Source organism: Heterocephalus glaber, unplaced genomic scaffold (genome assembly GCF_053883595.1).
Source record: "Heterocephalus glaber isolate CG9 unplaced genomic scaffold, H.glaber_assembly_v1.0 deba00001606, whole genome shotgun sequence".
Classification (NCBI taxonomy): domain Eukaryota; kingdom Metazoa; phylum Chordata; class Mammalia; order Rodentia; family Bathyergidae; genus Heterocephalus; species Heterocephalus glaber.
The window spans coordinates 9,069,502-9,096,409 of NW_028258377.1; the positions used below are offsets into that span (position 1 = coordinate 9,069,502).

General features: G+C 39.4%; 1 protein-coding gene across 3 annotated transcripts in view; it reads left to right on the plus strand.

The window, feature by feature from the left end:
• Klhl3 (kelch like family member 3) overlaps nucleotides 1-26,908 on the plus strand; it is a 116,061-nt gene that overhangs the window by 8,877 nt on the left and 80,276 nt on the right. For 2 of the 3 annotated variants that reach the window (XM_004836194.3, XM_004836195.4), the window contains exons 2-3: nucleotides 5,684-5,803; nucleotides 15,046-15,152. In XM_004836194.3, coding sequence (XP_004836251.1) covers nucleotides 5,684-5,803; nucleotides 15,046-15,152 — 227 coding nt within the window. The remainder of the gene's footprint in view (nucleotides 1-5,683; nucleotides 5,804-15,045; nucleotides 15,153-26,908) is intronic. The other variant, XM_013077954.3, reaches the window with a different exon arrangement.

The window sequence follows — 26,908 nt, forward strand, 5'->3', positions numbered from 1 at the left end:
TGGGGGGAATGTGTAAACATTTTGGGACTAAGTAATTAAGATCTGGTATGAGGGGAAGGGGAAAGTTTTAGGGCAGGAAATGGCAGAACCTAATAACTCTGTGCCAGGGCATGTGATTCTAGGCTGTATGTGTGGACTTACGTATGTGCACATAGGATATTGTTGAAAGGGGTAGGCTGTGGTGGAAAAGACTTGAGGACATTTGAGCTCACATCCCACCCCTGCTTTTTCTTATTTGATCTTATTTGAGATTCTTAACTTCTTAGAACCTCAGATTCTTTCTTTAGTGTCCTGCTCTCTGACAAGTTAATGAGTTGTCAAGAAACTTGCACCTTTCAGAAACCAGGGGCCCAGAATCCCCTTCAGACTTCCTGTGTTTTCACAGAGTTAAGAGCAAGGGAAAAAAGTAGCCTTGGGTCCTTTCTGATGTCAAGCCTGCCCTCTTACCTTTGTTAAGGTAAAAGTGCTGTGGATGGATTGTGGAAAATGATGTACCTTTCCTAGCTAGGCCTGGGGTCATCAGCAAGTCACTTCCTCTTTCAGAGAGGCTTTAGTTTGAATTACATTTTGTTGGATTTTAATCCACTGATAATAGGCAATATTTGTTTGAGACTTTTTGGTAAATACAACATTGTATTAACAGAGATGTATATTATCATTGGGCCACCCTGGAAGACTAAAAAGTGCAAAAAGCAATGCAACAGGAAGAATGAGATTTCCTATTCATCAGCCACACTGGATTATTATCGACATTTCCACTGTGACCCTATCTGGTCCACACCTGTTCCATGTTTGTGAAGTAGAGCTAATAATATCTGTCCTCTGGCTTTTTCTAAACTTTAATCTTGTTGGTTTTCTCTCAAAAACCTTCAATGGTTCCTTGGTCTGTACCAAATTATATTTTCTCATCCTGGCTTTCACATCTCTCCACAGTTTGAAGACAATATTTATAATGAATATTTGTACAGTATTTTATAGTTTCCAGATTTATTTCAGGAATGTAAGTATGATTTAGTATTAGAAAAGTTGTTATTCACCACATTAAACCATTAAAGAAAAACAACTACACATTATCTCATTAAATATATGAAACTATTTGATAAAATTCAGTATAACTTTATGAATAAAGAGCTCTGAATAAAAATAGAAGGGATTTTTTTAACTTGATAAACCTAATCTATAACAAAAATTCTACAACAAACATATACAATGAAGAAACATCGGAGACATTTGTAAGGTTAGGAATATGGTAAGAATATTCACTATCACCCTTTCAGTTTGATATTTGTTTGATTAGATAACCATCTTAGCCACTAAAAAATTTCTTTCAAAAAATAGAGGAAAAGAGAAAAATCTCTGGCTTTTCAGCTGGAATATATCTCAGTGATACAGTGCTTACTTTGGCATTATATGCAGGTAATTTGATGTCTACATAGAACACCTGATTGACTCTATGGGCAAATAAAAATAATAGGATCATTTGGTAAAGTGGCTGATTACAGGATCAACTTCCAGAAATTAATTGCATTTTATAAACTATACCAATCATAAAATATACTTTAAAAGATTCAGTTTCGATTATAAAATAACAAAACTGTAGCATACTTAAAACAAATCTAATCAAATAATTGTAATGTGGTTATATGGAAAAATAGAAAAATTTGAATGACATTAAAGAGGCCCTAAATGAATGGAGAGAGAGCCCATGTTCATGAATAGGAAGGCATGATATCAGAAAGATGTTGGTTCTATCCAAATTGATCTATAAGTTCAATGTAGTTTCTATCAAAATCCTATCAGGTTTTTTTGTGTCACCTGACAAGCTGATAACTGAAATTTACATGAAAGAGTGAAGAAAATGAAATCATCAAGATACTTCTCAGGAATATTAATGGACTGGGAAATTGTGTGATCAGATGTCAGACCTTATTTTTTTAATTTTTTATTCTTAAGTTCTTTTATTGGTACATTTTAGGTATACAATATGTTTACATTTATCATTGGGTGTTTGTACCTGTACATGATGTATCTTGATTCTTATTTTTTCCCCATTACCTGTGCGCCCTTCAGCCACTCCACCCTTCCCAATTTACATAGACTTTGTTTCCATTTTTTTTCTTTTCTCATAATTTTTCTTTTCCCTGTTTTCCTTTCCCCTGCCCCTCCCTTCACCCCTGCCTCTTTGGACCTTTTTTCCTATTTCAAATTATCAGTTATTCATTTTAATCATTTTAACCCTTATTTATACTTTCAGTTTCTCACACTAGAGAAACTATTCAGTATTTACACATGTGTGTCCTATTTATTTCACTTAAGAGTATGGCCTCGATATGCATCCATTTAGCTATGACTCTAGTTTCTCATTCTTTATGTCTGAGTAGTACTCTATTTTATAAAAAAACCCACATCTTCTTTATCCAATTTCCAGTTGATGGGCACTTGGGCTGCTTCCAAGCTTTAGCTGTTATAAACTGTGCTGCTATAAACATGGGTGGACATATATCGCTGTGGTATGATTCTTTTAATTCTTTTGGGAAGATACCCAGCAGGGGAATAGCTGGGTCAAATGGGACCTCTAGCCCTAGTTCTTTGAGGTATCTCCATACTGATTTCCACAGTGGTTGCACCAGTCTGCACTCCCACCAGCAATAGAGAAGGGTTCCTTCTCCCCATACCCCCACCAGCATTTGTAATTGGTTGATTTCTTGATAGCAGCCATTCTTTCTGGGGTGAGGTGGAATCTCAGTGTTGTTTTCATCTGCATCTCTCGAATGACCAGTGATGTTGAACATTTTTTCGTATATTTATTTGCTGCTTTTACTTCTTTGTCTGAGAAATGTCTGTTCATTTCAGATTCCCATTTTTGAATTGGGTCTTTGAATTTGGGGGGGGTCTGATTTTTTTCAGTTTTGTATATATTCTAGATAGTAGTCCTTTTCTGAGGTACAGCTGCTAAATTTTTTTTCCCACATTGTAGGTTATCTGTTAGCTCTGTTGGTGGTTTCTCTTGCAGTGCAGAAGCTTTTTAATAAGATGAGATTCCAGTTGTTGATTCTTTGTGCCACTGAGGTTTTTTCCCATGCTGCTGAGGTTTTGTTCATAAAGTCTTTTCCTATGCCAATGTCTTCAAGAGTTCTACCTAACTTATCTTCCAGCAAGTTTAGTGTTTCTGTTTTATTTTGTTTATTTATTTTTTAGTACTGGGGATTGAACTTGGGTCCTTGTGCTTGTGCAGCAGGCAGTGAAACCACTGAGCTAAATCCCCGGCCCTAGTGTTTCTGTTTTAATATTTAGATCTTTAATTCACTTCGATCTTAGTTTAGTGCATGGTGATAGGTATGGGTCTAGTTTTAATCTTCAGGAGAATGAAATCCAGTTTTTCCAACACTATTTATTAAATAGGCTATCTTTCCTTCAATGAGGGTAGTTGGCTCCTTTGCAAAGATGAAGTGGCTGAGTATGTCTGGAGTTGCTTCTGCATCTTCTAATCTATTCCACTGATCCTCAGGTCTGTTCTTTTGCCAGTACCATGCTGTTTTTATCACAGTAGCTTTGTTGTATAGTTTCAAGCTGGGGACTGTGATACTCCCTGCCATGGTCAGATCTTATTTTGAAGCCACAGAAATAATGTAGTGCTCATGTAGAGATGGACAAACCAGTGGAAAAGGTCAAAGTGTCCAAAAATAGATCCCTGTATGTTTGGAACTTTAATTTATGACCTAAGGTGGCAGGACAGATGAGTGGGGAAAAATAAGAAGTATCAATAAATTAAACTTATGAGAAAAATTATATCTCTCTTTCACCTCATGACATAGAAATTATTATCAGGTAAAATGAGTTTAAATATCAAAAGCAAAAATATTAAACTTTCAGTAGAAAATAAAAATTATCTTTCTGGTTTTGAAGTAGAAAGTAGAGATTATTAGCTTTCTGGTTTTGGAATAAGGAAGAGCAATAACTAGTGGAATTTATTACATGACGTTTTCATCTTTGCTGGGTACTTCTGCTCTCTCATCACATTTTATGGCTTGAGATTTTCTTTTTAAACAAGGAACTCCAATCATCTCCCTTTGTATATCTCTTGATATTTATCTTCTCCACTCAGTTACTTTCTTTGAATCCAAACAGTCCTAATGTTCAGATGTCCATGACTTAATTTGCATTACATTTGAAAGTAGGCAAGAAAGCCAAAACAGGAGTCTGTTAGAGTGATACAAGCTATGGTCTGCCATGATGTTTATATTTGAATGTTAGAATAGATATGAATTTCAGTAAGAGATCTATAGAGACTCTTGGGCCTCTGAAACATTCTGTCAGCCATAGCAGGCCCTTTCTCTACCTACTTTGTAGGGGTAGGTGGTAAGCATGGACAGAGGCCCATTAGGCAAAGTCAGAAGAGACAACTTTCAGTGTCCCCGAGTTGGAGTAAACAGTGGGTCCCCAAATCTACAAAAGTGGAGGAGGTTCTATTCCTACTAGCAAAACAAAGTTTAGCTTTGTCCAAATGGTGGTAACTCCATGGTTCCAAACTTTAGCTTGGAGCTAAGAAATGGTTTCACCAGTGTGGGAAGAATATCCTTTTCTTGCTTATTCTTTCATTTCCTCTTTTCTATCTCTACACCCCCAGAAGGCATGTTCAGGAGTAGTTGGGCACTGTCTGGCATCCCACACAAATACGAGTGTTTTTTCTCTTGATTTCATTAGAGAGGGTGTTGAGACTATGGACGACTCTTGCTTGTTATCACCTGCTGACTTAGTCCACACAGACAACCTTTCTTCCCACAACAATTACAATCCTTTGTCTTTCATTGGGATTGTGATTTTTTAGAAACTTTCATTCTTGTTCCACTGTTCTGCATACCATAGACAATATGATCTTTCTAAAGCATGAATTTGTTCATCTGCTTCCTGTCCTGCTTCTCTGTTTCAGAGTCTTTGATTTCTTCTCATTGTTTCAGAAAAAGATCCAGACTCCCCCAGGACAGTCTCCTCCTGAGCTCTCTTATAGTTTGAACTGTCAGTACTTTGAACACACTTTGCTTTTTGTCCTCTTTTTTTCTTGGCACATACTGTTTCCTCTGCCTTTCCATCTTTCGTTTTCCATCTGGCTATTTTCTACCCTTCCTAGGAAGTTTTCCTTCAACCTGGTGTCACTGTGATAGTTTCCTATTCTCTGTTCTTCTGTAGATCAAAATACTTAAGACATGATGTTTGAATGTTTACTTGACTTTCTCCTCTGCTAAACTCTAAGCTTTGTGAGGGCGGAGACTGTGCTTTGTTTATTGTTATTTCCTTTAAATTTAGATACAGTGGCTGGCACATAGTATCCTCCATTAAATGTCAACTGAACAGACATCCTTGTGTAGTGTGTAATAGGGTACATAGTCTCCCTCAGTTTTGGTGGTGATGGTAGAGATGCAGCATAAGGACCTCCTACAAGGTCACATAGTACTTGATGGCCAAGCTGAGTTACAGCCTAGCTTCTGTTAGAAGAATGCACTTTGCATTGGAAGATCCTGCAGCAATACCTGCATGGGGTACTTCCTTGCCTGGTAGGTCAGGAAATCGGGCTAACAGAGATGCCCCTGGCGGGTGGGTCTGCAGAGGGACCTGTGACAGCTACATGACTGGGTATACCAATGTGTGATCTTTCTTTCCTCTCCCTTTTCCTTCCTGTTCACAGTATCAAGCCAAGCTCCCAGCCTCTGATACAGGCTGGAGATGACGAGAAGAACCAGAGGACAATCACCGTCAACCCTGCCCACATGGGAAAGGCCTTCAAGGTCATGAATGAACTGCGAAGGTACATTTCCTGTCTTTCCTGTGCCTTGTTGGAAGGAACTTGCAGAACGAGCCTCACTGGGGACAGAGAACAGAAGGCAGAGCACCACCACCTAGTAAATTCTGACTCTTCCCCACCCACTCAGTCGCCTGTCTTTCCCTTTCAAATTCTGAGGCAAAATAGCTTTGCTGGAAATCTCTCTTTCCTTTGTATTTATTTAACACCTATCATTTTAGTGATTAATCACAGGGGAAAATTCCTTTGTGGTTACAGCCAGTCTGTTCATAAACTTGATTTCCAACTAAACCAGAAGCTTGAAAACTAGAAAAAATAGAAAAAAAAATGGAATGATTGCAGGACCTATACACAATTGCAGATGAAAGATGGTGGATGTCATAGATTATCTTTTGGCCTCCCTCTCTTATCCTTTGGGCTAAGTTTAGCTTGGCAAAATAGCTACTTGAATAGAAGAATACCTAGCTTCTTAAATGCAGTTTACCTCTGTAAAGAAAGAAATAAAATGCGCATGTACTCCTCTAGTCCTAACTGAATGGTGAGGGTATGCAGGTTATTTGTAAGACCAGTGTGGACGTGTGATAAGCTTGTTGCAAGACAGGTTCGGGGCACGAACATGTTTTTCTGTGTAAAGCTTGTGCTCATAATCTCTTCCTTACCAGAAAGCACAGAAACTTCCCTTGCCCACACTATTACGTATTTACTATATTCTTCATCCTGTTGTGAAGGCTACTTGTTTACCTCCTTTTTCCTCTGTAGCTCACGAACTCCCTCTGAGAAGGGATAATGTCTGAATGATTTTGATCTCTAGCACCTGGCACTTCATAAGTGCTTTGACTCATTCACCAGTGAGATCTACAAGCACTAGCTAGGCCTTGGGAGGAGTGGGTGGGATGCACAAAGTCAGAAATGTAAGTAGATCAATAATTTTTCTATATAGCAAAATAAAAAATAGGTAATAGGAAACAGAGAGATAGATCTTTTAAGGGAACTGAGAGATGGAGGGAGACGGGAGGCAGGGAAGGGGAAGGAGACAAAAAAAAAAGAACTAAGATGTATTATGTATATCTACCAGCTCCTGGCAATGATTGTAATCATTATGTACTGCAAACATGTACTAAAAATAAAAGTTAAAAATAGAAAATAATCTTTCTATAGTGCAAATAGGTGTTTGAAGGAGAAATGTATCAGGTGTCTGACAGGTAGTGAGAATGAATGATAGCTTGTTTCTGTGCAAGTATGTTGGATAAACTTTGGAGAATACTTCTTAAAGAGGGTGATGCTTGAACTGAATTTTTAAGGACAAGTAAAAGTTAAAGACCTGATGGATTGTGGGGGTAGGGAGAAGCCTTTAAGGCATAGAACATGGCCCAAGAAGTGTTTTTTGACTGAGAGATTGAACTACTTTTAAATAAAGGTTCCATCTGATTCTCTGCTTCTGCATTTCTCCTTTGTGCATGGCCCAGTCTTTGGCACTAAAAATAAAGGTAAATTAAATTTTCCTAATACTCTGCTGCTCAATTTTTATTAGGCTTTCACCCAGATTTCCTTGAAGCTCTGTCCATAACTATCTTAGTCATCAGCCAGGGCTGATGTTTGTGCCTATGGGCATGGTTCCCGTGCCTCAAAATAATTTGTGTTGTGTTCCCTAGACGCTATTGGAGTTCCCTGTTTAGATTCTTTGAGTATGACTTGTGTCCTTTGTCTGATTTCAAAATCTAGTTCTCTCACTGGGTCTTATTTTGCATGGTGCAGCCAATTCCAATGAGCATTGAAAGGCAGAGCTTAGGGAATAGACATGTATACAGAATACTCCCTATCCCCACTTTCTCTTATTAGTGTCTTTTCATTTTCTTAAATGTCTTTTTAAAAATGTATCCTAAGTCCTCATTGCTTCTGCTACAAGTTACTAGGCTTTTGTGTCTTCCTCCCAAAGCACTGGCTTGGATTTAACCTACTCTAATAGTCCTGCTGCTTCAAATGTGTTTGAAAAATGCTATATACTGCACCCTCTCTGATATCCATAGTGTATATAGAATGTTAAACATTCTGAGAAGTACTGCAGTAAACTTAAGTATTTCTCCACACATATTTCATTACAGAACCCTCTTTAGTTGTTAGGTGTAGACTGAATGTTTTGTGCAACTTGCTTTAGAAAACACTGGTCTAAATACCAGACAAAGCCCTTTGCTTAAATTTAAGTGAGTAATCTCTTCTTTCTTTTTGTTTTGTTAAATAGACCATAATGTATGTATATATTTGGGAAATTTTTAGTTCAAATTTCGATATGGAGTTCTCTTTCAATTTTATTTTTTTTTGTAAAATGAATATATTTACTGAAGAACATTTAGAAAATACTGACAAGCAAGAAGTAATCTATAATTTTACTACTATTGGTAATACTTTGGAGAATATCCTTTTCTTAAATATATGTCTACATCTAATTTTGTCTCTTAGTACTATGTTGAACACATTTTTCTATTTCACTGTTCTATATTAAATGGATAAATGATATTTACTTTTGGTGTATCTTAAAACAACAGTTCCTTGTTGGATGTCTCGGTTTTCCTAATTCCTCACATAAAAACACCCTCGGTGGTTATCTTTGTTGCAGTATAATGTAGTGGTCACAGGATAGACTCTAGTTTCAAATCTTGCCCTGGGGTTCTTATTGATTGTGTGACTCTGAGCAAGTTAATTAACCTGCCTGATCTTGCTTTTGTATAGCATAAAAGGGGGCTAATAATAGTACTAGTCTTGCTGGGTTGTTAAGAGGATTAATAAATAAAGTGTTTAGAAAAGTAAAAGCATATATATTACTATTGTTAAATATTTGTGTACATTCACAATTATTTCTATAGAATTAATTCCTAGAAGTAGAATTAGTTATTTCAGCCACCTGTAACATAATAAATATTCTTTAGATATTGCTGTGAGACCCTGACACACAATGAATATTCTGTGTTAGCCAGATAGTGATGATGATGATGATGATGATGATGATGATGATGTTGATGATGATGGTGATGATGTAAGTGCTACACTAGATTTCAGGAATTTGGCAATAGAAAAGAGAATCAAAGTTTGCCCTCAGTGAAGCGTGTGCTCTTCTAATATTCAAAGGCTCTTGCAAATTCCAAGGTATCTAAATGGCCAACTTTAAAACCTAGAGTAGAATAGGTGAGGCAGGGGGAAAGAGAGGCTGAACTGACACTTAATGATCTAACTTAATGACACTTAATGAAGCTTAATGGGAACTAGAGATAGGGTGGACATACTTTATTTTGACGAAGACCTGGATTCAAGTATTTTGCCACACAAGGATTAAGTTAATGAAATGTTACATGATATTCCAGTGAACTAGTATTTTTTCTTGCATTGTTTTCACATTTCCCTCCCCTAATTTTAAACTATTTTAGTTCAAGCACACATGATCTTTGCAATTTATGAATCACACAATTCATGAGTTTCCTATTCTTTTTACTTCCACTATAGAGAATGGGCTGGTAACTATCCAGCCTTCCTCTTCCTTTGGCACTTCATGGCTCTGATCTGGCCAGACCATGGTGCTTTTGGGCAGGAGAGCCCTAGTGACTCTGGCTCCTGACATTTGAGCAGTGGTGATGAAGTCCTTTTCAGAATAGGGCGCCCTGACCAGGTCTGAAAAGAAGGGAGCACGAAGGATGGAGAAGCCAATGAGTATTTGAAATCCATAGGCTTTATCTCATTTGAACAGTTTTTTCCCCCTTTGGTGCCGGGAACCCAGGGCCTGGCACATACTGAACATATGCTCTACAACTGAGCTACACTCCTAGCCCCTTGATAGTTTTAACCTCTCATTTCACCATTACAAACATTTCTCTGCCTCTCTCTCTCTCATGGTCTGTCACTATGCTTTTATTACTAGTAATGAATCATCTAAGCACATCGCTTTCTGCTTCCTTTTTTTCTTTTGGCAACAGCTTTATAAAGATATAATTAATGTGCCATATAAACTCACCTATTTAAAACACAAAATTTAATGACTTTTAATATATTCACAGAGTTATGCAACCACAATCAATTTTAGAATATTTTCCTCACTCACTGTGTACTTTAGCAGTCACTCTTTTCCAGTTCTTCCCCCTGCCTTCATTTTCCTTTTCCATTATAGTCCCAGGCAACGATTACTTTTTATCTTCATAGATTTGCCTATTTTAGAATCATACACTATGTAGTCTTTTGTGCTTTCCCCCTTTAACGTGGCATAATGTTTCATCCATGCTACAGCATGTCTGAGTACTTCATTCCTTTTTATTGATGAATAATGTTTCATTATTTAGATGTGGCATAATTGGCTTTTGGCTATAATAAATAAGGTTACTATAAGCATTGAGGTAGACATTTTGGTGTAAATATGTGTTTTCATTTTGGGGGGTCTATGGATAGTGATAGGATATAGCAACTCTCCATTACCTTTGGAGGTACTGCTAGACTGCTTTCCAAAGCAGCTGTACCATTTACATTTCCATCAACAGTATATGAAGATTCCAGTTTCTTCAGTTCCTCTTTAACACTTGTTAACCAAAGAGTCTCGCTAAGTTGCTAAGTTTCCCAGGCTAGCCTTGAATATCTAATCCTCATGCCCCAATCTGCCAGTACTCCAAAATTGGGTTATTTTTCTCTGTTTATTATTGAGTTGTAAGAGTTTGAATTCTTCTTTTATATAAGCCCATTTTCAGGTAGATAACTTATAAGAACATTTTCTCATTCTGTGGATTGGCTTTTTTCCTGATGGTTTCCTTTGAAGCACAAATGTTTTAAATTTGGATATCTAACTTAGCGTGTGTTCTTTTGTTTGTACTTTTGGTTTTATAGCTAAGAAACCATTACCTTATTTGAAATCATGAAGCTTTCCCTCTGTTTTCTTCTAGGAATGTTATAGCTTTAGCTCTTACACTTAGGACTTTGACTCATTTTAAGTTAATTTTTATGTATGGTGTGAGGTGGGGATCTAATTTGATTCTTTTGCATATTGATAACCAGTTGTCCCAGCATGCGTTGAAAAAGTTATTCTTTCCCAGTTTGTCTTGGCATACTTGTAAAAAAAAAATCACCTGACTATAAATGTAAGGGTTTGTTTCTAGACTCTCAATTCTATTCTGTTGATCTATATAAAATCTTTATATACTGTATATCTATACTCTCTATACCACACTCTCTATTTTGCTGGTTCTTCCTCTTTTCTGTCTTTTAAAATAAGAGACAGTATATCATTATGTTGCCCAGGTTGGCGTTGAATTTGTGATCCTTCTGCCTCAGCCTTCTGAGTAGCTCATAGTATGGGCATACACCACTGTGCCCAGCCCCCTCATCTTTTTATTCATCTCCCACCTGTAAACTTTGGACCCATGTATCTATCTATGTGTCTGCTTATGAGAAAAAGAAAAGAAATAAACTAACATTTGTTGAGTACGATGACTAGCACTATGCCTTATCTCAGTTTTAATATCTCAATTTGGTGACAATTGGGGGATATTATATACTTGCTAACAAAATAAACACTATTCATTTTGATTCTAGTGCCCGAGCACCTTCCTAATATCTGTCCTGTACTTTTCCACAAATGAAAAAATGTACAGTACTGCTTTTTTCTCCTCAAGATTGTGCTTTGGATAAGTATCATAGCTTGGAAAGAACAGGATCCCCTACTCCCTCTGATTAGTTGAGTAGGCATGCTTGTGAGCCGTGCAGGCTTTGAAGCTGCCTCTTCCCATGTAAAGTACAGACAGATGTCTGCAGTATGCAGACAGGCCTCCCCATCCTCAGGGGAAGCCTACTTTGAGTTTTTGGCAACTTTCTCTTACCCATTATATTAGATTTCCTGTTGCTGGACAACGTATCCAATACCTGAGACTTAAGGGAGGAGAAATTTATTTGGGTCACAGTTTTAGAGGTTTTAGTCCATAGTTCTGGCTGCAAGGCAGACATGTCATGGTGGAAGGTGGCAGGGAAAAGCTACTTAGTTCATGATGGCCGGGAAGCAGAGCAGGGGAATAGTATGAGCAAGACAGAGGTACCATCCAGAAGCACGCCCCCAGGGACCCACCTCTTCTAGTTGGACCCCACTTCCTCTAGTTGGACCCCACCTCTTAACAGCACATTCAGATGTTAGATTATTCCACTGTTGCCTATTGTGCCTCCATGGTCCTATTACCTTTCTTATCCAGTCAAATTAACAGTTAAGCTTAGCTGTCACACCCATTTTCCTAGGTTAGAATTTCTCTGGCATTGAGATCTACTTCCCAACTGTCAGAACTGCTCTCATTTATTTGCTTAATTAAATTTGCCATCTGTATTCCTCCTTGAGTTTTCCCCATTTATTCAGGAATTATCCACCTCCCTGTGTTTGTACAAGATATCCTACTCTGACATTTGCTTGTTTACCGCTAGCACTGAAAATTTGTGTAGCCTTTCTGAATTTTCCTTGTTAACAATTTCATCATTCAAATCTTGCTTACTGAAAACATTATTGGTTACTCTTTTTTTTTTTTTGTACTGGGGATCAAACTCAGGACCTTGCACTTGCAAGGCAGACACAGTGCCACTGAGCTAAATCCCCAGCCCTATTGGTTACTCTTAAACAGCAGTGATGACTCTTCTTTCTTGGTATAATCTTTAATAGAAGTTAAAATGTCCAGGATGAGTTTATTCTTTTGAGAATACATTTTTACAATAACTTTGACCAGAGCTTAGGTGCCATTCCATTTGATCCTCATGATTTGTGTTCCAAAGAGAGCTAAGACAGGTAAGAAAACAGTGGTGAGTTTGTCCACGTTCTTGTAGCCCTCTAGGGGCAGAGTCAGTTCTGTTCTTGTTTGTACTGGTTGGTCTGATAAAGTTATCATGTAAGATCTGCTGTCAGTGCAGTGTGAGGTTCCAACCTCTTAGTTTTGTCTTTTTGTGTCCCCAAAAAACCAGAAACCCCCTCATACATATTTTAATCCACATGCTGAACATTTTCTGACCACTTTATTTGTTGGAACTAACCTATCTTCTATCTTTTCCCATTTGAAGTAATAGCCCATTATGATGCTTTATGGTACAGTGGAAAAAGCACCACACTGTATATGGAGTCAAGAGAGATGGATTCAGGATTTAGGTTCTGTGGCTCTGGGCATCTCTTCATTTCTCTGGGTTTCATAGACCAGATGATTTTTTTTTTTGGTACCGGGGATTGAACTCAGGACCTCGTGCTTGCCAGGTAGGCGCTGTGCTACTGAGCTACATCTTTGGCCTGACCAGATGATATTTAAGGGCATTGGCACCTTGGGCTTTGTCATCCCTTGTGATTCTAAGTGAACCTGAACTAATCCTTTAGCAGTTGACAGTGACTTAATGTGCTTCCCCAGAGATGGCAAATACTGTATGTAGCTTCTTTTCCATTTTTCACTCATGGCAGACTTGTTAACTAGTTTCCACATCCTCACATAGAGCCCAGATGTGACCTCAGATTTCGTGAACCACCACCAGTGAACTACACTTGAAATGTGTTTGTCCTCCTTGCCTTCCTATCTCCAGTGCTTTAATCTAAAGGAGGGACTAGTGACCAGGGCACCATTTAATGGGCTCTGAGTTTAAGCTACTTACATTAAAATCCTGTTTCAACTTTCCCATGCTCCCTTTCTCCCTTTCCTTTCCCTTTTTGGTGACTTTGAGAAAGTTACCAAACTTCTCTGGGCCTCAGTTTCCTCATTTTTATATTTGGTATAATAATTAACCCTCTTTATTGGGTTGTAAATAGAATTAAATGAAACAATATGTAGACAAAAAGTTCTTAGAATGGTGCATGACACCTATAACCCATAACTGTTATTATGTTAATAATAAGAATGATAAAAAATAATAAGAATGATAAAAACTTAGAAGGCTAATAGAACAGTTCTTGGATTAACAGAGACTTGTGGCACCCTATTAATCTCTAAAGTAGACAAATATCCATTCTATCTCTAAATGTATCTTGGTCCCCTCTTATTCATTCATTTGTTCAGAAAAATTTAAGGTCTGCTATGTGCTAGGCATGAAGACAGGGGCCTAGGATACAAAGGTAAATAAGACAATTCCTTTTCCAAGTTTACAGTGTGATGGAGTGACAATCAGATGAAAAGAAAGTCACAGTATTCTAACTAATTGCAATGACAGGAGTTTGCACAGGGTCTTCAGGGAATACTATGTGTGCAGATAGAGTCTTCTCGGTGATAGTGTTAGATCTCGGTGGGAGGAGAATGCCAGAGTCTTACTTCTTACCAGTATTGCACATACAGTTTATCTTAGTCACTTTCCTCCTTGCTGGGACAAAATACCCAACTCTTACATCTTAAAGGAGAAGAGACTTATTTTGGCTCAGTTTTTAGAGTTTTCAGTCCATAGTTGGCTGACTACAAGGCAGGAAGTTATAGTGCAAGGGCCTGGGTGGAGGAAAGCTGCTCATGTTATTGCAGCCAGGAAGCAGAGAGAAAGGAGAAACCACAGAGGCAAATACACCCTTCCAGGTCACACCCCCAGTGACCTGCCTCTTTTGAATAGACCCTACTTCCTAACAGGAAGTCAGTTATGTCACCCCCATGATTCAATTACCTTTCAAAAGTGCCACCTTTGAGCACATGAGGCCTTTGGGGAACATTTTTTTTTTTTTTTTTTTTTGGCACTGGGGATTGAATTCGGGTCCTTACACTTACGCAGCAAGCGGTGAAACCACTGAGCTAAATCCCCAGCCCTGGGGAACATTCTTGATCAAATCCATAATACTGCCATGAATCATTAGTAGTTGAAGAATCATTAGTAGTTGCTCTTGCTGGTGGCACACCTCAGTGGCATGCCCATGTTCCTTGGCATTCATTCTGTCATTTAACTGATAGCCCGAAGTTTTTGCCACTGTTCCCTACCCTAGCCACTGTCCTGGTGATTCTTAGTCAGAGCTGATGGAATTGTGGTGTGGAGAGGTGAAGACAAATGAAGCAGTCCTGAATTTACAGCCATAGAATAGTTGGACCTCTCCTTATGCTCTAAGAAAGTTTGAGTGGAAAGTGTATCAGGACTTGGAAGAGTCAATGAGTCTATCCCCCTGACTACATCAAGACAGAGCAAGTCTCTGTGACAGCCTTGTATAGTGATAAAATGAAATTTGGGTGGGAAATAAAAATACCTTTGTATGATGGGAATAGGTGTCCATACTGTGACCATTCTGTTCCCATCCTGTCCCCTTACAGTAAGCAGCTGTTGTGTGATGTGATGATTGTGGCAGAAGATGTGGAGATAGAAGCCCACCGTGTGGTCCTGGCAGCCTGCAGCCCTTACTTCTGTGCGATGTTCACAGGTATGGTGAGGGGCACACAGTACCCTTGGGCATGGGGCTGCCACTCCACTGAGAGAACATAAGGTGGTAGCGTGATGGGAGTGAGGAGAGAGAAGGCTATCAAACCCACCATGACAGCTTTTCTGTTCTCAGCTTGGCACTGTGAAGATCTTGTTGGAACCAAAGTCTCAGCTAGGTGTAGCCCCTTCCTTGTCCACCAAGAGGGAGATAAAGGTAGAATCATATAGTCTGTTAGCGCTCAAGCTTCGCCGTGCATCATAACCCCTGGGGCAGCTTGTTAACCATGTTGATTCCTGGGAACATTGCCAGGCTTTCTGATCTCTTGTTTTGCAGATGGGGGACACTGAGGGTGGGAGAAGGAAAGGGACTTTCTCAGGTCACATCCTGAGTGAGTGGGACTTGCTTCTTGACACTTGGTCCAGTGTTGCACTGTCAGGCTCACATCTTGTTCTCTATTTCAGGAAGAGGCCATGGGGCTCTTCCTGCCTTTATAGATGTGTGGAAAGGATTTTGAGAAGTGATAGTGGGGTCTGGGGAGATGAGACATAGCAATAATCAATACCAGGTGTCCCTTTTTTCTGGGCATGCCTAGAAAAGGGATAGCCTTGTCTAACTATTTCATATAATGTTATAACTGGATTGAATTCCCTGAAACCAATGGGCTGATCTCCCCATCTCTGTTTTATCAGACAAGCACTTCTGAACCAGGTACATACAGTGCTGTGTAAATCACTGCTGACAGAAGGAGGCCATCTCAGTTTGGGAGACCCGCTGGACTGGGTCAGGTGTCCCTTCCACATGCTTGCCAAGTTCCCTGTGGCTTCTCTGAGTGTGGTAATCATTGTTCTGCATTCTGGTTTGTTTGAAATGCCCATGCCTTTCTAGCTATGTAACTAGCTACCTTTCATCCTGTAAATGTCTCCTCTCCTCTCCAGAGATGGCTCCTCTGACTACACTAACCATAGTTCCACACCAAGCCTCTATCTACCCTATAACTAGACTTTTTTTCATAACACTTATCACTATTTGATAAACATTGTAGTTTGTGATATTTTGTTTTGTTTTTACCTGTCCTCAGTAGACTATAAATCCCATGAAGGTAGGACCTTGTTGAACATGTTTGTTACTAATCCTGAGTGCCTAGCATGTTGTAGGACTCAAATATTTTTTCAATTTGTTTTATTTTTTTTGGAACCGGGGATCGAACTCAGGACCTTGCTCTTGAGAGGCAGGCAGTGGCACCACTGAGCTAAATCCCCAGTCCTTCAAGTATTTTTTTTAAATGAGTGAATGAAATGTCAAGCTCTGGGAATGTGGGAAGCATGTCTTGTCAATTTTAAATCATCAGTGCCTATCACAGAATGTGGCCAGTGAATACTGGAAGAAAGAACATGAGTTTGCTAAGGATGGTGACTGCAGAAAATTTTTGCTAAATTCACTTTAATGCTTTTCCTAATTTAGCACACAACTGGGCAAGTTATTCTTGTTGACAGAACCTTGGCACTTGTGCTGTGAGGGTCCCTTGTACATGTGTCTCCCTTGGCTCATCATGTGAAGGAGCTGATCTCAATTTGGAGTTGTACTTCTGCTTAAGTGGCCAAGCACACTTACCTTGCCTTGAGCTACAGGCCAGGAATTTCATTCACTTTGCAGCTTGGAGAACCACCTGGAGATCACTACCTGGAAATTTTGAGCCACATTCTCTTTACTGTGATCTTACTCTAATTGTTAGGGTTTTCTTTTCTTTTATTCCCAGTCCTCTATCCATCTCTATTTTTTTGTTGTTGTTAAATTCTTTTATTGGTACATTTTAGGTATACAGCGCAATTACATTTCTCATTGGGATTTCTACCTTTACATAATGCATCTTGGTTCTTATTTTTTCCCCATTCCTAGCCCTCCCTTCACCCCCTCCACACTTCCCTATATACAAAGACTTTATTTCCATTTTTTCCATTTCTCAGCATTTTTCCTTTCCCTTCTTTCCTTTCCCCTGCCCCTCCCACTAACCCTACCCCTTTGGACCTTTTCTTCCTATTTTGCATTATCGATTATTCATTCTAATCATTGGTGCATTTTAGGTATACAATATAATGACATTCATCATTGGAAATTTGCACCTTTCCATAGTCTCTCTTGGTTCTTATTTTTCACCCTTGCCCAGCCCTCCCTTCAACCCCTCCATTCCTCCCTGTTTACAAAGATTTTGTTGCTATTTTTCCATTTTCTCATATTAATCCCATTGCCTTCTATCATTCATCCTATCCCTCCCACTTCCTTCCCCTTTGCCCCTTTTCTTCCTATTTCACATTACCTATTATACATTTTAGTCCTTATTTACACTTTCAGTTTCTCACACTAGGGAAACTATTTGGTATTTATACATGTGTGTCCTATTTATTTCACTTAAGAGTATCACCTCAATATGCATCCACTTAGCTATAAATGTCTCAAATTTCTCATTTTTTATGGCTGAGTAGTACTCCATTTTATAAAAAAACCACATTTTCTTTATCCAGTCTCCAGTTGATGGTCATTTGGGCTGTTTCCAAGTTTTAGCTATCCCAAACTGTGCTGCTATGAACATGGGTGCACATATATCACTGTGGTATGATTCTTTTAATTCTTTGGGGAAGATCCCCAGCAGTGGAATAGCAGGGTCAAATGGGACTTCCAGTCCTAGTTCTTTGAGGTATGTATCTCCATACTGATTTCCACAGTGGTTGCACTAGTCTACACTCCCACCAGCAGTGGAGCAGGGTTCCTCTTTCCCCACAGCCCTGCCAGCATTTGTTATTGGTTGATTTCATGATAGCAGCCATTCCTTCTGGAGTGAGGTGGAAACTCAGTGTTGTTTTCATTTGCATCTCTCGAATGACCAATGATGTTGAACATTTTTTCATGTATTTATTTGCTATTTCTACTTCTTTGTCTGAGATATGTCTGTTCATTTCAGATGCCCATTTTCAGATTGGGTCTTTAAATTTGGGAGGTCTGATCTTTTTAAGTTCTTTATAGATTTGAGGTAGTAGACCTTTATCTGAGGAAGAGCAGGTGAAGATTTTTTCCCACATTGTGGGTTGTCTCTTCACACTGCTGGTGGTTTCTCTTGCTGTGCAGAAGCCTTTTAATAAGAAGAGATCCCACTTGTTGATTGTTTGGGCTAGTTCATGGGCAACTGAGGCTATGTTCATAAAATCTTTTCCTACACCGATGTCTTCAAGAGTTCTACCTAACCTCTGGTCCAACTGGTTCAGAGTTTCTATTTTAATATTTAAATCTTTAATCCATTTTGATTTTAGTTTAGTGCACGGTGAGAGATATAGGTCTAGTTTTAATCTTTGGCAAGTTGAAGCCCAATTTTTCCAGCACCATTTCTTAAAGAGGCTATCTTTCCTCCAGTGAGGGTGTTTGGCTCCTTTATCGAAGATGAGGTGGTTGAGTGTGTCTGGCGTTGTTTCTGCATCTTCTAATCTGTTCCACTGGTCCTCAGGTCTGTTTCTTTGCCAGTACCATACTGTTTTTATCACAGTGGCTTTGTAGTATAGTTGCAGGTTGGGGATTGTGATACCCCCTGCCATGTCTCTGTTACCTAGAATTGCTTTTGCTATTCTGGGTCTCTTCTTGTTCCAAATGAATTTTTGGATTGTTTTCTCAAGGTCCATGAAGTATGCTGCTGGGATCTCAATTGGAATTGCATTAAATCTATATAGCAGTTTTGGAAGTATGGCCATTTTCCCTATATTAATCCTTCCTACCCAGGAGCAGGGGATGTCTGTCCATTTTCTGATATCATCTTCAATCTCTCTTTTCAGAGTGCTATAGTTTTCAGAGAAGAGGTCTTTGATTTCTTTTGTTAGGATGATTCCTAGGTATTTGTTTTTTGGATGCTATTGTGAAAGGAATTATTTGCCCTATTTCTCTCTCAGTGAGTCTGTCATTGGTGTAGAGGAAAGCTATTGATTTTTGTGTGTTGACCTTGTAACCAACTACTTGACTGAATTTGATTATTAAGTCTAGAAGACTTTTGGTGGAGTTCTTGGGGTCTTCTATATAGAGTATCATGTCATCTGCAAATAATGACAATTTGACTTCTTCATTTCCTATCTTTATTCCTTTTATTTCTTTCTCTTATCTAATTGCCATGGCTAATGTTTCAAGAACTATATTGAACAAGAGTGGTGATCGTGGACATCCTTGTCTTGTTCCTGATTTTAGTGTGAAAGATTTCAGTTTTTGACCATTTAGTATGATATTGGCTGTTGGTTTTCATAGATGGCTTCTATCAGTTTGAGGTAGAGACCATCTATTCCAATTGTTTGTAGGGTTTTTATCATAAATGCATGTTGGATTTTGTGAAATGCTTTTTCTGCATCTATGGAGATAATCATATGGTTTTTGTCCTTGGCTCTATTGATATAGTGTATTACATTGATTGATTTTTCGTATATTGAACCATCCCTGCATCCCTGGGATGAATCCCACTTGATCAGGGTGTATGATCTTCTTGATGATCTTCTGCATTCTATTTAGCAGTATCTTATTAAGGATTTTTGCATCTATGTTCATTAGTGAGATTGGCCTATGTTTCTCCTTTTTGGTTGGGTCTTTCTCTGCTTTGGGGATCAAGGTGATGCTTGCTTCCAGGAATGAATTTGGGAGTATTGCTTCCCTTTCAATTTCATTGAAGAGTTTAAACAGTAGTGGCAGCAGTTCCTCTCTAAATGTCTTGTAGAATTCAGCAGTGAAGCCATCAGGGCCTGGGCTTTTCTTGGTTGATAAGTTTTTAATTACATTTTTAATTTCATTGCTTGATATTGGGTTGTTTATAATCTTTAGGTCTTCTTCGTTCAACTTTGGTAATTCATATGTATCTAGGAATCTGTCCATTTCTTCTGTATTGTCCATCTTACTGGCGTATAGGTTCTGGAAGTAGGTATTGATGATCCTCTGGATTTCTGCTGGGTCTGTTGTAATTTCACCCTTTTCATTCTTAATTGCATGGATTTGGGCCTTTTCTTTCCTTTTACTGATAAGGTTGGCTAAGGGTTTGTCCATTTTGTTGATTCTTTCAAAGAACCAACTCTTGGCTTCATTGATATTTTGTATCATGTTCTTAGTCTCCATTGCATTGATTTCTCCTTTGATCTTTATAATTTCCTCCCTTGTATGAGCTCTGGGGTTGTCCTGCTCTTCTTTTTCTAGAAGCTTGAGGTTCAGCATGAGGTTGTATAATTGGGCTTGTTCTGTTTTCCTAATATGCGTATTCACCGCTATGAATTTCCCTCGTAAGATTGCTTTCATTGTGTCCCATAGATTCCAATATGTTTTATTGTCATTGTCATTTAATTGAAGGAACTGTCTGATTTCTTCTTTAATTGCCTCTGTGACCCATTGTTTATTCAGAAGTGTGTTGTTCAATTTCCACGTGTTTATGAAATTTTTTTGAGTTTCTTTTGTTATGGATCTCCAATTTCATCGCACTATGGTCTGATAATATACAGGGGATAATTTCAATTCCTTTGCACTTACTTAAACATGATCTTTGTGTGAGTATGTGGTCTCTTTTGGAGAATGACCCATGTGCAGCTGAGAAGACTGTGTATTCTGATTTTGTGGGGTGGAAAACTCTGTAAACATTTGTTAAGTTCATTTGTTCAAGAGTTCAATTGAGTTCTAGTATTTCATTACTTATTTTTAGTCTAGTTGATCTATCTATTTGTGACAGTGGGGTGTTGAGGTCCCCCACTACAATTGTATTAGTGCCTATATGACTTTTCATGTCCGTTAGTATTTGTTTTATATAGTTGGGTGCACTAGTGTTTGATGCATAGATATTTATGATTGTCATCTCTTCCTCTTGGATTTTTCCCTTTACAATGATGTAGTGTCCTTCTTCGTTTCTCTTAATCAGTGTTGGTTTGAAATCTACTTGATCTGCCAAGAGGATAGCTACTCCTGCTTTTTTTCATGTTCCTGTCACATGGAGTATTGTTTTCCACCCTTTAACTTTCAGTCTGTGAGTTTCCTTTTGAATGAAGTGTGTTTCTTGTATGCAGCATATTGTTGGATTTTGCTTCTTGACCCATTCTGCCAGTCTATTTCTTTTGATTGGTGAATTGAGACCATTAACATTGATGGTTATAACTGAAACATATTGACTTGTTATTGCCATGACTTTTTCTTTTTGTTGAGTTTTCCCCCTCTACATTTAATTTCTTGTCCTGCCAGATGGGTTCATTCTGCTTTGCTTCCTGGGGTTGTGATCCTCAATGTCTGTTCCTAGGATATTGTGTAAAATTCTTTGGAGCATTGGTTTGGTTTTCACAAAGTTCCTAAGGTGCTCTTTGTCATGAAAGTATCTTATTTCTCCATCAATTTTGAAAGATAATTTTGCAGGGTACATCAATCTGGGTTGGAGGCTGTTTTCTTTTAGGGCTTGGAATATGTCACTCCAAGATCTTCTTGCCTTGATGGTTTGTGTTGAGAAGTCTGCTGTGATTCTGATGGGCTTTCCTTTGTATGTGATTTGTTTCTTTTCTCTAACTGCTTGTAGAACTTTGTTCTTCCGTTGAGTTTGTGGAATCTTAACAATTATATGCCTATGTGTAGAATTTTTTTTGATCAAGGCTATTTGGAGTCCTATATGCCTCACTTATCTGTATGTCAAGCTCTTTTCCCCTGCTTGGTAAGTTTTCTGCCATTATTTCTGTGAAGAGTTTTTTTTTTCCCCCATTAACTTTATTGGTACATTTTAGGTATACAGTACAGTTACATTCATCATTGGGATCTTGTACCATTACATGAATCTCTTGGTGCTTACTTTTTTTCCCCTTCCCTTGCCCTCCCTTCACCCCCTCCACCCTTCCCTATTTGCAAAGACCTTGTATCCATTTTTTTCCTCTTCTCATAGTTTTTTCTTTCCCTTTTTTCCCTTCCCCTACCTCTCCCAATTCCCCTGCTCTTTTAAACCTTTTCTTCCTGTTACACAATATCAGTTATACATTTTTTAAATTACAATATTAAGATCCAGGAGACATTACTACAGATTTTACAGAATTTAAAAGGATATAGAAAGCATATTACAAAAATCTTTTTTGAAATAAATTAGACAACTTCTAAGAAGTAACTTAGAAGACAAATTAATGAAACTAACTCTGGAGGAAATATAAAATTTGAATAGCACCTATTAAAGAAAGTATATTCCTAGCTTGAAAACCTACCTATATGACAACAGCAGGCTCATAAACATTTTAACTGATAAATTATATCAAACAATTAAAGCAGAAAAAAGAAGGAACACTTCTCCCTTTATTTTAGGAAATCAACATTGTGCTAATCCTAAAACTGGATAAAGATAATAGAAGAAAAAAGTATGAACATAGATAGAAATTTGTTTAACAAAACAAAGTATTAGAAGTCAGATCTGGCAGTATGTAGAAAGTGGTTTTGTTATAGGGATGGCAGTGTTGGTTCAGCATTGGAAGATCCACCCCCCAAAGTCATGATTTTAACAGAGGAAAGGAAAAAGCCATATGATCCTGTCACTAGTTGGAGAAAGAGTATTGGACTAAATTCTACAGCTGTTCATGGTAAAAGCCATCAGGAGACTAGAAGTAGAACAGAACCTTCTCAACAGATCAAAGACATGTACTCCATACTTCCAACAAAAACTCCTTCTATGAATGGAGACAATACAATGCTTCCTCCCTAAGGTGGGGAAAAGGGCATATATACCTACTTGTGAAGAGTTTTTTTTATGTCATCTGCACTCTCTCCTGTTTTCTTCATTCACTCCTATCAGTCTTATGTTATTCTTCTTTGTATCATCTAGCAGCTGCTGGATTGATTTCTCATGTTCCCTTATAATTTTTAAGCAATTTTTCTTTTCCTGGTCATTAATTGGAATTTTATCTTCTATATCTGAAATTTTTTCCTCACATTGGCTCATTCTGCTGTGTAGACTTTCAATGGATTTTTTCATCTCCTGGAAATCTATTTGCATCTGTTTTATGGATTCCATTTGTTTCCTATGTTGGGATTCCATCATGTTCCTCAGCTCCTCTCTAGATTTATTAACCATGTCTTGCACTAGGAGCACAATTTCTCCTGTTATCTGAGAAATTATTTCTGATTTCATTTTTTCCAGATCCCCTTTTGTTGTCAGTTCAGTGGGTCCAGATGGTTGAGTATCAGAGTGTTCCATCTCATTTCCCTTTGGGGTTGCTGTAGGTGATCTGGAAGTCTGGTTTTGAGACTTATTTATGTGTTTTCTCATTTCAACTGGGGGAGGGGGGGCTGTTGGCACCTGCATGGATTACCTCCTCTGAGCTGGGAGAGGTAGGACAGGGGCAGGGAGCAGCAGTAGGGATGGTGGCCCAAAAGCCCTTTCCTGTGGGCTGGGAGCAGCAGGAGGGATGGTGGCTGGGAAGCCCCTTCCTCTGGTCCAGGAGCAGTGGGATGGTGGCTCAGAAGCCCCTACCTCTGGGCCGGGAGTGGTGGGAGGGATGGTGGCCCAGAAGCCCCTTCCTCTGGGCCAGGAGCAGTGGGACAGAAGGTGGCCCCAAAGCCCTTTCCTCTGGGCTGGGAGCAGCAGGAGTCATGGTGACTGGGAAGCCCCTTCCTCTGGACCAGGAGCAGTGGGATGGCAGCTCAGAAGCCCCTACCTCTGGACCGGGAGCAGTGGGACCCAGTACCATGGTCTGGTGGTGCAGTGTCCTGTGCGTCTTTGTAGTGTGGAACCAGGTGGCTATACAGAGGAGCAGGGGGGTGGGGGGGGGTGTGGCATCCAGTGGATTGCTGCTGGGTGTGGGCTGATTCGGTGTGTTCCCTGCAACTCACGACCTCAATAAGTTGTCCGCAGACCTGCCTGTCTGCAGCGGGCTGATTCGGCGTGTTCCGCGTGACTCGGGACCTTGGTAGGGTGTGGGCAGACCTGCCTGTCTACAGCGGGCTGATTCGCTGTGTTCCACGTGACTCGGGACCTCGGTAGGGCGTGCTCTGACATTTTCTATACTCACTGAATTTTTATTTGAGTTCTGTCTTTCATCAATAATAACATAGGCTGCAACATCCTTCTCTGGAATATTCACTGAGATTGCTGCTCCTGTTGGCACAGAAAGCTGTTGCCGCCTTATTAGAAATGGTTTCATCCTTATGACTTTTATCTCGTTAGATAATCCTTTAATCCCTGTTTATTGCCATAGATTCTGCCTCTCCTTCCCAAGCCTGTTAACAGGAGTCTTCAGAACAGTGTTGTGGGTGAGGATGACCCACTAGTTTATCAATTTTGAGTTATTACAGAATCATTAGTTCTGGTGATTGCAGTGATTAGAACTAGAGGCCTCATGCCAAAGGCCAGCCGTGTTCATTCATAATAAGGGATTTAGTAGACATTTATGCAAGCAGAAATTGAACCAGTAGCACCATCAATGCATTAAATTATGGTATTTTTCTGTAGAGTTCTTGTAAAAATGTAATCATAGTTTTGGATACAACTATTGGTTATGTAAATTCAGGGTCCTTTGGTAACAGAGGGAGGTAGGAACTTTTCCACATAAGTCTTCTGTTATCTCTAAGACTTCAAACCCGTTGTGATTAATACCCACACAGCAAATGCGGCCATCCACATTTGGGTCCTAACCTCCTTTTCTATCAGTTTTGGAAAATCATCTTCTTGATGATGTCTTTGGTCTTAGGAAAAGAAGACTAAAAACACAAGAAAATAAAAAAGGGTGAATTAAAAGTAGTGCTAAATTTAAAGTATAAGATATTGGCCTGCCTTTGATATTTGGGTGAGTTTCATTGTAATTTTAAGAAATTTTAAAATAGCTGGCAACTATGTGGAATTTTAAGCACTCAGTATGCTTTCCCCTAGGTACTAGCAGTTATGAAAACATGGGGCTCTAGGGAGAGCCACAGGGAGCACCAGGGTCTCCCTGGTAAGGGGGATGAGCACTTCACAGGGCACACGGGGTAAAGATTTTCAAGAATCCTCCTAGAAAAGTTGACCACATTGCTTTTTATATTTGTGTGTGTGTGTGTGTGTGTGTGTGTGTGTGTGTGTGTGTGTATATATATACCTACTCTTTCTCCTTTTTTAAGAAACAGAAATAATAGCATAAGCAGCACATGGTGGCACATGCCTGTAATCCCAACACTTTGGAGGCTGAGGCTAGAGGATTGCCGAAAGTTCAAGGCCAGCCTGGGTACATAGTGAGCTCAAAGCCAGCCTGAACTGCACAGTGAGATCCTGTCTCAAGAAACACAAAAAACTAAAAACAAAAGAAAGAAAGAAAGAAAAATGATAGTGTGTTACACATATCTACCCTGCTTTTTGCAAGAAATAATATGTCTTGGATATCTTTCCATATTTATGCATAGAGATAGATCATCATTGACCTTTTTTTCTTCCACAGTTGTATGGTGTTTCAATGTGTAAATATATAACAATTTATTTAGTCTATTTTCTCATTTCAACTGGCGGGGGGGGGTGGGGTGCTGTTGGCGCCTGCAAGGATTACCTCCTCTGAGGTGGGAGAGGTGTGACGGGGCCAGGAGCAGCGGTAGATGGTGGCCCAAAAGCCCTTTCCTCTAGGCTGGGAGCAGCGGGAGGGATGGTGGCCAAGAAGCCCCTTCCTCTGGACCAGGAGCAGTGGGATGGCGGCTCAGAAGCCCCTCCCTCTGGGCCGGGAGCGGCGGGACTCAGTACAGTGGTCTCATGGTCCGGTGTCCTCTGCGTCTTTGTAGTGTGGCTACAGGTGGCTGTATAGAGGAGCGGGGGTTGGGGTGGGGGCGTGGGACTGGCGACCTCCGTAGGGCATGCGCAGACCTGCCTGTCTGCACTGGGCTGATTCGGTGTTCAGCGCGACTCCCTATGGTGACTTTCTAATCGGTCAGCCTGCCTCCTGTTTTGTCCTCCACAACCCCCCACCCCAGCCATTATCCACACTGTTGCTATGGTGCTCTCCCACAAATAAAAATTTGATGTGTTTTTCACCTGTTTAACACCAGTCAGGGACTTTTCATTGCCATCAGGATGAAGTCTGAACTCCTCTGAATGGCCCACAAGGCCCTTGTGTGTCCAGGCTCTTCTTGTATCTCCAGCCCTGTCTCACTGTTCCTCTTTTTGCATACTATGGTTTAGCCAGGCTAAAGTCCTTATGGTTTCCAGATAGGCCAGTTCTTTCTCACTGCTGGATCTTTTTATATTCTGTTCTTCCCACTACTGTTTTCTCATCCTCACATCTGAATATCAGTGGTTCTTAACCATTATGAATCGGTCTGATGAGGATAATGGACTATACAGTGAGTCCCTGACTTATGAATGAGTTCCATTCTGGAAGAACATTTGTAAGTCAGATTCCTTCGTAATCTGACAAAGTGAGTCTTTTTGTTTTTGCTTAAATTCTTTTATTGGTACATTTTAGGTATACAATATGTTTACATTTATCATTGGGTGTTTGTACCTATACATGATGTATCTTGGTTCTTATTTTTTCCCCGCTACCTGTGCGCCCTTCACCCCTTCCACCCTTCCCTGTTTACATAGACTTCGTTTCCATTTTTTTTTCTTTTCTCATAATTTTTCCTTTCCATTCTTCCCTTTCCCCATTTCCTCCCACCACCCCTACCCCTTTGGACCTTTTCCTATTTCAAAGTATCAATTATTAGTTATTAATCCTTTTAATCCTTATTTTCACTCTCAGTTTCTCACACTAGAGAAACTATTCAGTATTTACACGTGTGTCCTATTT